This window comes from Thunnus albacares, chromosome 17, assembly GCF_914725855.1.
Source record: "Thunnus albacares chromosome 17, fThuAlb1.1, whole genome shotgun sequence".
In the NCBI taxonomy this organism is placed as follows: Eukaryota; Metazoa; Chordata; class Actinopteri; order Scombriformes; family Scombridae; genus Thunnus; species Thunnus albacares.
This window is the reverse complement of record NC_058122.1, coordinates 9,232,802-9,246,672: the sequence shown is the minus strand read 5'-3', so window position 1 is coordinate 9,246,672 and position 13,871 is coordinate 9,232,802. Positions and strand designations below refer to the sequence as shown.

Here is a 13,871-nt window from a genome sequence, read left to right as displayed (position 1 = left end):
GAAGATGATGTAGGGTGGATGTCAGCAAGAGGAAGGGAGAGAAAGAGTGACCACATGGGTCAGCTTTTATAGTTTGGCAGGCCCAGGTGAACCATATTACACTGACGACCCTCCACTGTCAGCCAATATCCAGAAGGCAGCCTCCAAGACAGTGGGAGGGGTGTCACAGTAGCATAATATGGATTTATTCTAGTAAAATACAAGTATATCAAAACTGTACAGTGTGGTACTTGGGTAAATGCACTTAGTTACTTTCCATCACTGATGACAACTGGGTAAGCTCCCTGTGATGATGATGCTGATATATGATGATCAAAAGCTCAATAACAGCTACCAAACTTAGGAAGAATTAAGTAGTAGTAGTTGACATGAGTAGAGACAGACATCATGGCTACACAAACATGGTATACATACATACATTTATGTTTTCTAATGTGTAATGATTCCTGAACCATATGTGTCTCACCCTTAATATTTTCCCTTGTAAGGGTTGTAAGTACATATGTGTGTATTTGTGCACTCCTGTGTTTAAGAATAAATCCCTGTTTACATTTTGTGTGTATTTTTGCATGAACGTGTTTCTGTGTGTGTGTTTGCAATATGTGCAAAATATACTTCCACATCACAAGCAGACCCCCCTCTGCTGCGCTGAGTTGCATCAAAGCATCTACGGAATTACTTCAGGCTGCCTGATGGCAAAACTCCCTCTAAGACCAGCCCTTGCATTGGAATTAGGGATGTGTGAACGAATATGGTGTGCGTGTGTGCATGCAGCTTACACTTCTGACTCATGCTAGAGGTTAAGATATGCATATTAGAGTAAGTGGGATAACAGACATAGCAGAGCAGAAGGTTGCAATTTCTTTGGCTCTGAGTTTTAAAGAATGCCTCTCATAAACATCTCTAGAAGAGGGACCGGTGGTTTGTTTTTCTGACCTGGTAGAAAAACACAAGCTGCTCAGTTACACTAACATCAATCAATTCGATCCATTCTTTTTAAAGCTTTCCACTCCATTTATCACTGAGCAAATAACACACATATTTAATCTTTCCATTTCAACTGGTATAATTCCCAGTACCTGGAAGTCTACTCATGTGATTCCTTTGTATAAGGGAGGAGACAACAGCAATCTCAATAATTATTGGCCAATATCCAAACTTCCTTGTCTGGCAAAAAACCTGGAATCACTGGTGAGTAACCAACTCAAAGTATTTCTCTCAAAATATTCTGTTTTGTGCCCTTACCAGTCTGGTTTCAGACATATGCATAGTACCAAATCTGCTGTTACATTAGTTGTAAATGATATTGTTTCTTGTACGGACAAAAATAAGCACTGTGGTGCTGTTTTTTATTGACTTTTCAAAAGCATTCAATACAATTGACCATTCTCTGTTTATTCAGAGACCGTGTAATATTGGGTTTGATTTAATTGCTTGTAGAAGGTTTCAGAATCACCTTTCTTAAAGATTTCAGTGTGTGAAAGGTGGAAATATCCAATCTGATTTTTTACCAGTAACAAAAGGTGCTCCACAAGGATCAGTTCTGGGCCCTGCCTTGTTTACAATTTATATTAATAATAGTGTCTCTTCTCTAAGTCACTGTTGTGCCCATCTTTACGCAGATGACACTATTCTGTATTGTTTTGCTGACTCCATACAATTTGCTGTTGAGAACCTGCAACTTTCTTTTATTGCCCTTCAAGATGCACTTGTCAACCTTAAATTAGTACTCAATGCAGCCAAAACAAAGTTTGTGCTTTTTTCTAGGGCAAGAGATTGATTTTAACAGTCTACACCTATCCACATTGAATGGTAACAATATTGAGAGAGTCACAGGATATAAATATGTAGGTATTTGGCTTGATGAATCATTTACATTTAAACGGCATACTGAAAATCTCATCACCAAATTGCGGCAAAAACTCAGTTTTTGTACAGAAACAGATCCGGCTTCCCTTTGAATTGTAGGAAAAGTATAGTTGAGGCAGTCTTTCTATCAGTCCTATGGTGATATAATCCACAGACATGCTGCTGCTTCCACTCTCAAATCCCTAGACTCATCATTCTGTCCTCAGATTCATTGCCGGAGATTGCTATGCTACTCACCATTGTATTCTGTATGCCAAAGTTGGTTGGTCCTCTGTGGCACTGAGGCGTGATAAACGCTTGTATCTTTTCATGCATAAATCCCTTATTGGACATTCACTCCCCTATATAACATCTATGCTGGACTGGACCACAGGACCCTACCAAACTCGCTCTACTAACAGTCTTATGCTTCAAGTCCCACAAGGTTATTCTGAACTTGGAAAATTCGTTTTTATGCACCAGACACATGGAAACATCTTTAACACATCCTCAAGATCGACACTCTCACTACCCCTGGACAATTCAAGATGACAATCTCAAACTACTTCACCTCAGTGTGCGATTGTTTTCATTGAGTATTGTCGTCCTCTTTGATTTGTTTACCTCTGCGTATTTCTCTGTATCTCAACATCATTGCAAATTAGGGAAACCTCAATGATTTTCGAGGCTTGTTTAAGATTACTTCAGGTTATTGAAGTTCTTCTGAATGACATGGTCTGCTCCCCAAGGAAAATCAAGCTGTTTAAGGCTTTAAAATTCATACAACAACATCTTACATCAGTGGTTGTGCATAGTTGTGGAAGAATGTAGATTTGGGAGCTGTTTATTCACACACACTTCTTTGTTATGGGCTTCAGTGAGAGGCCTGGGAAGCCCACTGCGGAATAGATGTTTGCCTGGCATCCTATGCTCCCCTCTATTAGTAGATAGAGTTGTTATCAGCCAATCATCCGCCTCCTTCACATGCCCACCCATATCCTGGTCTGGCAAGGATGTGTGTGTGTGTGTGTGTGTGTTGCTTTTCATATGTTCATGTTTATTCGTGTGTTTGTGTGTGTGTGTGTTCGTGCTCCCTCTCCCCAGAGCTGTAACCATGTAGTTATCTAGTTTTCCGCCCTCCTGTGACTCACTTTTTTTTAATACTACAGTTCTGTCGTCCTCCTGCTCAAAGCACATTTTAACCACACAAATGTGTGCATTTGTGTTTGCACAGGCTTGTGTTGAGGGAGGTTTACTTGTGCGTGTGTGTAGTGACAGCATGTGTATGAAGACAGTGTTGCATTAAGGAGAGCTTTCTTGCACCCATGTTGGCTTATAGTGGCATGAGCTTGCTTGTTTGTATGTGTGTAATTTTATGCAACACTTCAGAGACAAGCAGCACGCTTGTGGGTGTAAAGGCCAACACAACTGTGCACATTAGCATGTGATTATGTATGTGCTTTATGGTTCAGTGTCATTAGCTTTTATCACAGAATGTCTGGGAACATCAAACCAACAAAGACCTAATAGACAAATCATTTTGTTGTGTTTTTCTAAAAACAAACCCTCTAGCATTATTGTCTGACAGTTTCAAAATGTCAATGTGATTATTATATCATCAAGTTAAAAGCATATTGTTACCACTTGGAGAAATCCCCCAATATAGCACTAATGTGTGCTGTACCATTTACAATATTTACAATTTACATAACAAAATATCTTGTTATCTCATGTCTGTTGGTAAATTTGTACAAACATGGTTTTTCTCTTCAGCCAATTACTTTGCTCTCTGTGTCATGTGCATGCACACACAGCGAACAACCAGTAATTTGTTCAGTAGCTGATCAAGTCCCACATAAAGGTAGTGTATTTGCACGGTATTACATTATTCAAGGTGATGCTACTAGACCAGAAGAATGTGAAAAAGAGGAGGAGAGCAAGGCAAGGAGAGATACCAAAGTGTCTTTTCACTTTATAATTATATATAAATAAATGTCACATAATTAGAAGTTATGATACCACACCAGACTTAATTACAGTATATTTTCTTTTATTAATAAATCCCCTTTTCTTCTAGAAAAGAAATGCTTACATTTAAAGTATGCAAAAGGCTCAAATACTTGAAGCAGCTCAACATCTACAGGTATATATACAGCAGAAACAAAACAAAACAAAAAAAAACAAAAACAAGTTTGACAAAGTTGAAGTGTATTTGATACATCCAGCCAGGCACTTAAAATCCTAAAAGGTTAAACAAAAACCCGCATGAGAGTATTTGATCATAACTATTTGAAATAGCTGAGTTTGCAGTATTTAGTAGGTTTGTCAAACAATACCAGACTATTTACTAGACACTCATTTGAAACAATATTTTACCATTAGAATTACAAGAATACATTAGTTTCAGCATGTGTACTATGTAACTGTTAGGTGCACTATAGACATTTTATCAATTAAGCAGCCAGACCGTAAAAATCTGACAATCAAGGATGTTGTACTGGACAAACACTAAAACTGAAGTAACCACTATTCCTCAGAATGATTCATGCAGATAGAGAACAATAATGCAAAATATTTGGGTTACTGCATCCTCGTCACATTAGGAGATCATCAGTAAAACCTGCAAAATATTTTTTATTCATCTTTTAAAAGATGAAGAAAAAGTCTCCAAACCCATCACACACTAGGTAGAAATATGATTACAACAGTATGTTTGTGATGACAAAAGCATGAATATGTGTGTTTGCAGTAAAAAAGCAAGTCTGTTTTCTCAAGAGCTTAATGCAGACATTTTGTCATGAACTTAATTAGTAATGCAGAAATCTTAATTACCAGAGTGTTCCTTAGACAAAAATGGAAAAACTATACAATCAAATATGTCTTTTAAGACATCTTCAGCATCTAAACTGGCACATTAAAGCACTTTAAAGTAGGAAAGTACTTAGATAAAATGTGTTTTCTCCATTGACAAAAGTACTGATACAGTACAGGACAGCAAAAATATCACCGATGAGAGAAACATCAAAATGATTTTAAAAATCCTTATGAAGAAGGCATTTCATCCCACTAAATCATTTGTTGAGAAATTGTTATGTGTGTATTTATCCATTAGTGCAAGTGCAAATAGAGAGCATCCCAAATGACCACACAGACCTGTTGGTACCATGAAACAGGAAGCCTTGTGAGCACACAGTATATACAGGGTTCACATCAAGCTGTGTAGTCTGTGTTAGATGCAGTAATGCATAAACATTATTCTCTGACCTTTACATTCAGATGGCTTAATACCAAAGACATGAAATATGAATACATTTGTATAGATTTTTATAATGTACATACTATAAAGTAGCATTATGTTGAATAAAAATTAAGACACTTGGATTCACATGTGACACATTCAAAGAACATTTCACAAAAATATGCAAAAAAAACCCCTATTTAATATTTTTTTAAATCATGCCAAATAAATTGGACCATTTAAGTGTATTTTGTTATCATTATCTGCAGGAATCAGCTTCTCACAACTCAGTACTTGTAAATAGTAAATCGCTTTATAGACCAGAAAAAAACATTTTAGAAACACCCTTAATAATGTACTTATTTGCTTTGAAGAAGTTTCTGGTTTCTTTAGTCTTCTATGATAGTGCACTGAGGGGCAAATTCACAAAAGGATTGCTAAACCTGTGCAAATGAAACAAACAGAAACCGTGTAATTCACAAAGGGTGAAATGCACCCCAAACTGTGCTGCCAAGCAAGTAGCCTCGGCGCTCTTTTGCTATATGCATGTATGTAAATTAGATAATATGGATACATGTGACGCAAAATTGGCCCCTTTCTATGCAAATGAGCCTCACTGGAAAAACAGTTCAATTCACAAAGACCAGCGCTAATAGCCACACACAGTTAGACTGAAATTATTAGTGTCTTCAGAGAGTTGATGGTAACTGAATCTCATTCAATCTCTCTCTCTTCAAATCAAGCTTGTGCAGCACTGAATGATATTGAATTGATATTATTATTACATATTATTATTATTATTATAATTATTATTCACCCATAAAGACTTCTTTATTACAAACAATTCCACCTCATAAATCTGTGTTTAGTGGCTGACCTGTGTAGATGTGTAGCAGAACACAGAACATTAATTACTGTCAGATCCTGACCGATCCAGTGTTAATGAAGTTACCGCTGCTGTGCCACGTGCGTAAATTGTATTGTTAGAGCTGCTGTATGATGCTGCAGCCAGCTGTGACACACAGCCAGTTGTGGGCAACAAACATCAGTACTGATGTTTATGCCACAACCCGACACATTCAGTGGCATCTGAACAACATTATTGTAAGATTCAGACGTTAATATAACACATATCAGACCTGCCTGAGTCACATTAATAGCTGTATTCTGACATTTGACATGTCAGAAAATTATTTTACTAGATGTGAAATACTAGAGAAGTAAAAGTAGCAAAACACATGAAAGTTGGTTTGTGATTGTGGAGAGCTCTGTGTGTGCGCACCTCTGCTAATTAAAGACACACTGCAGTTTTCATTTTGGACCAAACTGTGTGCTGAAATGTGGAGAAAAGCCTGAAACAGTGGAAACTGCTCCACTATATCAGTCAGATGCAAAACAAGCTGCAAAAACAGCTGCAAAACTTTATGGGCGTGTTTGCACCGTCATATCATTAGCGCAAAATCTTTTATGCATCGGACCTTGTGATGGGGCAGATTGCAAATGATGCACAATTCATGGTGCAATCAGCAGCTGCAATCCATTCTTTGTGAATTCGCCCTTGAATATCTTTGGGTTGTGGAGAGTTGGTTGGGACATTTTCCCCCATTTTCTGACATTTTATCGACCAAACAACTAATCAATTAATCAAGAAATAATCGACAGATGAATCGATAATGAAAATAAGAGTTAGTTGCGGTGCTAGTCATGTTCGTTATTGTATAGAATTACCCACAAATCTATCAAATTAATAAACTCTAACACGCAATCATGTACAATTCGTGTTTCTGTTAGCACAGCAGCCTGATAACAGCATGTACTGCAGACTGCAAAGTATTTTTATTACCTACAGAAAGGTTGTGAGATACTTCTTACAACTCTTTGGAAAAACAAAACCTTTGTTTAAGTTAAAGCTTGAATACTGAGGAGGTTTTGTGCAATGGACCCCAGATTTTTGTACATCACTGATGTTGATGACCATCTATTTTATAATGTCACCACACTGCAACACTGGAACTTTTGACTTATCCCATAATTTTAACAGAGGACGTTTAGTATTTTATCATTTTGACTTGCATCTTTTAAATGTAATCTCTGAAAGTTTAAGAATCACTGGACAGAATATAAATAAGTGAAAAGTTCCAAAAAAGTACCATATGTAGTAACACTTTCAGCACTTTTCAGCACTTTAACATGCATAAAATCAAGATTAAATTTAAACATGGAGACAGTATACATATATATATATATATATATATATATATATATATATATATATATATATATATATATATATATATATATATATATATATAAAATACTGATGTTATAAAATTTTCTCTCACCTTAACTTTGGTTATGGATGAGCCATACCTTTTTCCTATAATAGTAACATATTGGTTTTCTTTACTACATAAGGCAGCTAAGAAGGAGTTTGCATCCTAATTACAGAAAGGTCAAATGAATCAATATACTTTTTCACTTTAACATGGTGTCTGTGACAAGGAAAGTTGTGATTAATTCATATGTGGTGCGAATAGAAGCACGAATAGATGTAGGGCCTGCCTGAAGAGTGTGTGCACAAAAATCAATGTTGCAGTGTGTAAATAAAATAAATAAAGGTCAAAGTGCTTGAAGATTCAATACACCAGTGTGTGTGAAGATACCAGCGAGAGTGCTCTAATCAAATACTGAAGCCTCAGCAATCAATTACATGATTTCGTGCATGCAGCTTCATATTGGACACTTGTTTTCTGACTGCTGTAGGCTATAGGCAGGAGTCCCAGTGTGTCTGCAGGTCATATGTGTCCAGGAAGTCTGTGGAAAAGACACTAGTGGGTGTTGGAGGGCCCAGTGGAGCCAGAGCAGGGGTTTCCTCACCCCTCTCTTCTCCCATGGTGAGGTCCAACCAATCCATACTGTCCAGGCCTTGCTCCCCCTCCGCTGATAGGTTGAATGTATCCATGGGAGATGGTGGATGGTCCAAGATGCTGGGGGTGCACAGCATTTGGCTGTGGAGGTCATCAATCAAAGTCAACAGACCACCAGGCTCCACCCCCAGGAGAGGCGTTCCAGTGGTGCTTTCCAGAAAGTCCTCCAGACGTCCACTTGTACAATCACTGAGCTGTTGCTTCTCTTCTGGGGTGTCGACTGGAATCTGAAGCTCAGGTGGCGCAGGGGGGGTGAACTGTGGGGTGTCACAGCCTGGCAGGGAGGGGGGAGGAGGGGAAGAGACAGAAGACGTGGAACTAAGGTGGTCCAGAGAAGGGTCTGGTGCTGGTTTGAAAGTGGTGGACATTTCTGAAAGGAAAAACACAAATACTATTAAAAACACTAAATTTTAAAATCAGATGGTCTTAATGGTTACTTAATTGCTGAGTAAACCTTAAAAAATATTAATTCAGAACAAACATGTTCATGTTATTGCATCTTACCTCCTGTCTGCAAAATGATGTCAATAAAATCATCTTCATGCTCTGTATCCTGAGAACAGACAAACAGGTGGGAACAACACAGTTCAGCTGAGTCCATGGTTAAGTCACAACTCACCACAATACAACACAATACTAATCTAACATGGCATGGTGTAATGCAAAACAATGTACCGAAACAGAACACAAAGCAACACAACTTTGCTTAATAAAAGGTACAGTAGCAAAACCTAAGAAAAGGCCCCCGAGGGCAGTAAAAATCATACTTTTTGAAATATGATCATTAAATTCATAGTGTGGAAAGGGCCTCCATGAAACAATCAAACATGCAGTGCATCATACTTTGTTATCAGGTGATGACGCAACTGTCTTAATGGAAGCAGGAGAAAGAGGACTAAACAGGACATCCATACTAGGGCACACCTCCTAGAGGAGAGGAGAGGAGAGGAGAAGAGAGGAGAGGAGAGGAGAGGAGAGGAGAGGAGAGGAGAGGAGAGGAGAGGAGAGGAGGAAATTAGAAGCTTCCATTCACTTTCTGTTGCAAGATATGGGGGAGATTTGATTTTCTGTGCATCCAAAGTCATCACCAAGTCTTTTATAAAGGTGACTGGATGATACAAATCACACTGAAAGATTATCCATGTCATCTACTTACAGTTTCAGAGGAAGGTGATATGGTGTTTTCCCCTGAGGGAGTGGTCTCCAAGTCCTTGAAGAAAGGCTGCAGACTGGGTGGTGCTGACAAACACTGAGCGACTCCCTGCTGAGGTTCATCTACAGATACCTGCAGTCCCCCGTTGTGTGCCTTCAATTCATCAGACAGAGCGGAAAGATAAGAACAGAAGCAACAGTACTAGTTACAAAACAAATCAGTCAGAAACCATTTTTTCTACATTAGACTTTATCTTTAAAGAAATTTCTGATTTTAGTAATGCCAACAACTCATTCATAGTTGTAAACACATCTGCCTACACAAAAGAGTGATACTTATACACTCTTTCTGGTCAAGGATGTCTTGCTCTCATCATCTGACCTTGCAAACCTCCACTCCAAAACCTTCTTCAATAAACTTTATCCTGATGCCTCCCAGTATAAAGAGTGTCATCGGAGGGATAAAGAGACACAGAAGACTGCTGATAACAGCAATATGTGAAATCAGCACACAGTGTCCCACTAAATCTTGTCATTTTTGGAGGCACACCTGCACTCGACGAGAGATACCGTACATCTCAATTAGCCGAGATGAGATGGCGTTTTTGTTCCTCTTCTGTTAACAACATAAATCATAGTAATGGAGGGTGTCGTTAGAGTAATTAGCAAAGCAATAATAATCAGCATCAGGCTAGTGTCAGACACTCTTATCATATACTGCTGTCACTGTCTCAAACAGCATACATCATTAATTTCTGCTCCTATAGGACTCAGTGGAGCAGTTCTCTTTCACTCCCATCTTTCTCTCTCGCTTTAAAGAACATTAACAAACTGTCCTGTTGTTGCACAAGTGATGGGGAAAGAGGCTCAAGGACTCTGGGGTTTGGTTGAGAATGAAGTGTATGACCGGCATCCATTAAATGTGTAAAAGAGATGGTATGAACACTTTAAAAATGTTTCAACATCTGCTGCTCAGCTGCTACTTATGGTGGCAGAAATGCTCCAGCTACAGTTTTTAAAGGGACGTTTCACCAAAATAATCATACATACTTGCATACCCATTGTCATATTGAGCAACAAGGTGTGTAGCATGAATTGCTAAGTCTGTATGTTAAGAAAGCAATACAACTTTTAAGGCTCAAAATACCCATAAATATTTTACAATGCAATGTTTTACCAGTTTTTTCGTATTTTCTGTATTGTGCAGTTGAGCTACTTTGAATCTGCAAGATGAAACAATCAGTGTCTTTATTTAAACCTCACCTTTAAATTTTGTTGTTTCAAGAATTCAAGATGCATGCTCTGTTTGGACTGATTATCAGCTGTTGTCAGCTGAACAGGGTCGTGGCTTGGGAGCTTGGCTGGAGTAGACTGTAGTCGCTAATGGAAAATGGAAAATTGAAAGAGCTTAGTTAGTAATGTTAAGTACTAAATATAATAATAAAAACGTACATCAAGCAAAAGCTTTTTCATGAGTTAGTTTGAGGCAGACCGTTAGTGGTTGAAACACTGTCATTGTGCAGGTACTTCTAAATCTTCACACACTACTGTATATGTATAAAACACAATACACTATAAAATTACACTTCCTATCTGTGATGCTTAGATGGTTGATATTAGTGTTGGAGAAAGTTGGTTTATCTGTAAATATACTTCCCTTCCACAAGGGAATCATGCATAGACGTGGTCAGGACTGTACAGACATTCTCAGGCAAAAGAAATAATTTAAAAACTGTCTTTTTGTGAGAAAAAACACACAAGGGAGCTTCTGAAAGTGAGACGTGTACCTGCAGTGTAATGTGATTGGTCGCTTTGTTCTCAGGTAGGTCAGTTCTTTGGTTCTCAGTGATGTGACTGGTCAGTGCGATCAGGAAGTGGTTACCGTTGCCATCGGTGACCAGAGTTGGGGTGGAGTCACTCTTGAGGAGATCAAGAGTGAAGGAGGGAGTGGAGCCTGACTGCTGGTTGAGGTGTGCTTGAGACACCTGTACATATAATAAAAGAAATAACTTTAAGAGAAAGAATATGAATTTTTCCTACATATTGTCAGCACGGCAAAATGGTGCCTGGAAATTCTGTGTTGACTTGCTGCATCTGTTATTAGAACAACATGCTGTTATTTTTACAGAAACCCTTGCCAAAGATAGCATTGCATTGTTAAAAGACCCTACCTGCAGTGACTGCTTTTGCCCCTTTTGTTTCTGTTGTATTAGCAACTGTTGCTGCTTCAGATGTATCTTCGTCTGTATCTGGATTTGTTGTGGCTGTTTCGTCTGCTGCTGTTGTTTAAATTGCTGCTGTAACAGTGACTTTTGTTGCTTCAGTAGAATCTGTTGCTTCAGTTGCATCTGCTGTTGATGTTGTTTTGAATGCTGATGCTGTTGTTGTGACTGTTGGCTCTGCTGCTGCAGTTTGAGCTGCTGTTTGTGAGATTTCTTCTTTCTCTGCTGAGAAAGTCTTTGCAGGTTCTGTTGATTGTCCAGCATCTGATTGTTGTTGTGAATGTTGTGCTGTTGCTGTAGCAATAGTTTCTGTATGGCCTGTTGCTGGGCCAGCTGCAGAGTGGTTTGCTGGAGACGTACATGTGCATCTTGTTTTGTTTGTGCGGTCGTCTGCCCTGGCTTGATTTGCAGCTGAATCTGCTCCTGAGTTTGGGAGTGCAGTAATCCATGAGTGTCTGGTGATTGCATAGTTGTTTCAGATGCAACTTCCTCTGCATCGATGGCTTCCTGTTTCACAGTTACCTTGGTAACGTCCATCTCACATGAAAGGGAGGATGATGGGAGTGGGAGACCAGGCTTATCAGGTGGTTCTTGTTTTACTCTTACAAGAACCACAGGCTCAGCAACTTGTCCTCCTCTTTTCCCGTGCTCCAGCTGCATCCTGAGTACCTCCACCAGTCTTTGTTTCTGCCTTAGCATCCTGGTCAATTCCTCTATCTGCTTATCTTTCTGCTGCAGCATCTTGTCTTTGTCCATAGTCACTACTGGAGCTGTGGTTGTGGTGGTGATGGCAGCTGATGAGACCGGGCAGTGTTTCTGCAGAGAGACAGGCTTTAAAGAGAATTCACAAGGTGCTGCGGTGGAGCACGAGGGCTCTTCTTTAATGTTTGTGGGGAGATGAGAAGTTGAAGATGGCTGTAGGCTCAGCTGTGAGAGAGAGAAGGAGGAACAAAAAATAGTTAAAAAATACAGTATTAAAGTAGTTGTAATATGTGTATATAGTAAGTATATATTAAGCTGTACTAATTATATATTGGTAATACACTACTAGAGTACAATACTAGTCAAAAATGGCACATTTTGTACATTAATCATAGCTGCATATGGAAGTACATACTTATTACAACACAATTAAATATATTATTAAGTATACTATATTTTTTTTTTTATAAAGGAACATTAAAATGTGTGTGTGTCATATCCTGGTAGTTTATGAATAAATCAATAACCATACTCAAATTTGTAAGATGAGTGGGGAATGTCGCTGTTTATTTATGAACAATTTAACATGTCACATATGAAAAAAATACAGACCATTTCCCCTAAAGGGTTGCTGTTAAAGCAGGTATCCTCTGGACTCATGGGGGCCGGTGAGTGGTCAGAGGGGGTGAGGGAGACGGGTGGGGGGGATACAGTGCCACCACAGTTCATGAGCTGCTGAGGAGTGGCTGCAGCTGGGGTGGCACTTCTTCTTGCATCAGCTATATGGAGGTTAAGAAAGGTAATATAACATTAAACATATCAAGTAAGTCAAGTCATAACATTATGCAGACAGCAGACAGATAGTACATAACCTATGCTGTTGTCTTTTTAAAAAACTTGATTTAGCCATAAAAAATGAACTGAGCACGATCAATTTATGTACAGTATGTGCAATGATTTTTACAGCAAGACCCCATTTGACTAATTGTGATTGCATTAAATTACAAACAAAATTGTACATATCTATGAGTAGGGCTTTATAGTGAAATCACCATTCTTCATTTACCTGACTGACTGATCAGAGAGGATATCTGATGACACTGAAACTGAAACTGTTGTTTCTGTTGTGATGAACTGTTATTGATGGTGGCTGCCGCAGTTTTAGGGGATTTTCCTGCTCCTTCAGCCCCTAGCCCTGTGGTACCCCCTACTGTTGGAGAAGAGGTAGTGTCAATGCCTCCATTCAACTCCTGGTAGGTCCTCAGCCTCTCAATAAGGTCATTTTTGGTGCCGGAGACAGGCAAGCCACGTAGCTTTAACTCGGACTTCAGTTCTGCCACCTGACAGACGACAGAGTAAAAGAGAGATTGAGATTGAAGGGAAAGAGTGAGGAAAAGTGAAGAGATGAGAATACATATTAAAGGAAAATGGAAAAGGATCAAAGTAAAAAGAAGAGAGAAAACAAAAAGACAGAGCAATCCATCACTCTCCCTCTCTTTGTCAGCTCCGAGTTTGCAGGCCACTCTTCAGTGACAAAACTTTGTTAACAGAGGATGTTTTACACACATCAAGTTCTATCCACCAACTACTCCATCGACTCAGTAGCTTGTAGGCAGCAGAGAGAGAGCTGCTGGTCTACATTGTACTGATTCTTGACTGAAATGTACTATAATATGGGTGAGTAATCATCACCAATGCTGCACACATCATGAGAAGTAAAAGAAGAAGAACAAAAGATACAGATCATGTATTAATCAAGCAATTTATTTTGGATTTGCATGC

At 38.8% G+C, this 13,871-nt stretch overlaps 1 protein-coding gene across 2 annotated transcripts in view; it reads right to left on the bottom strand.

Annotated features, from left to right (window-relative positions):
* Nucleotides 1-6,376: 6,376 nt before the first annotated feature.
* The window catches only part of LOC122967698 (myocardin-related transcription factor B-like), a 40,108-nt gene continuing 32,613 nt past the window's right edge, over nucleotides 6,377-13,871 (bottom strand). For both annotated transcript variants that reach the window (XM_044332474.1, XM_044332475.1), the window contains 9 exons: nucleotides 13,156-13,429; nucleotides 12,702-12,868; nucleotides 11,337-12,314; nucleotides 10,953-11,150; nucleotides 10,429-10,545; nucleotides 9,170-9,319; nucleotides 8,857-8,940; nucleotides 8,518-8,566; nucleotides 6,377-8,383 (listed from right to left, as the gene is read on the bottom strand). In XM_044332474.1, coding sequence (XP_044188409.1) covers nucleotides 7,851-8,383; nucleotides 8,518-8,566; nucleotides 8,857-8,940; nucleotides 9,170-9,319; nucleotides 10,429-10,545; nucleotides 10,953-11,150; nucleotides 11,337-12,314; nucleotides 12,702-12,868; nucleotides 13,156-13,429 — 2,550 coding nt within the window. In that variant the 3' untranslated portion in view covers nucleotides 6,377-7,850. The remainder of the gene's footprint in view (nucleotides 8,384-8,517; nucleotides 8,567-8,856; nucleotides 8,941-9,169; nucleotides 9,320-10,428; nucleotides 10,546-10,952; nucleotides 11,151-11,336; nucleotides 12,315-12,701; nucleotides 12,869-13,155; nucleotides 13,430-13,871) is intronic.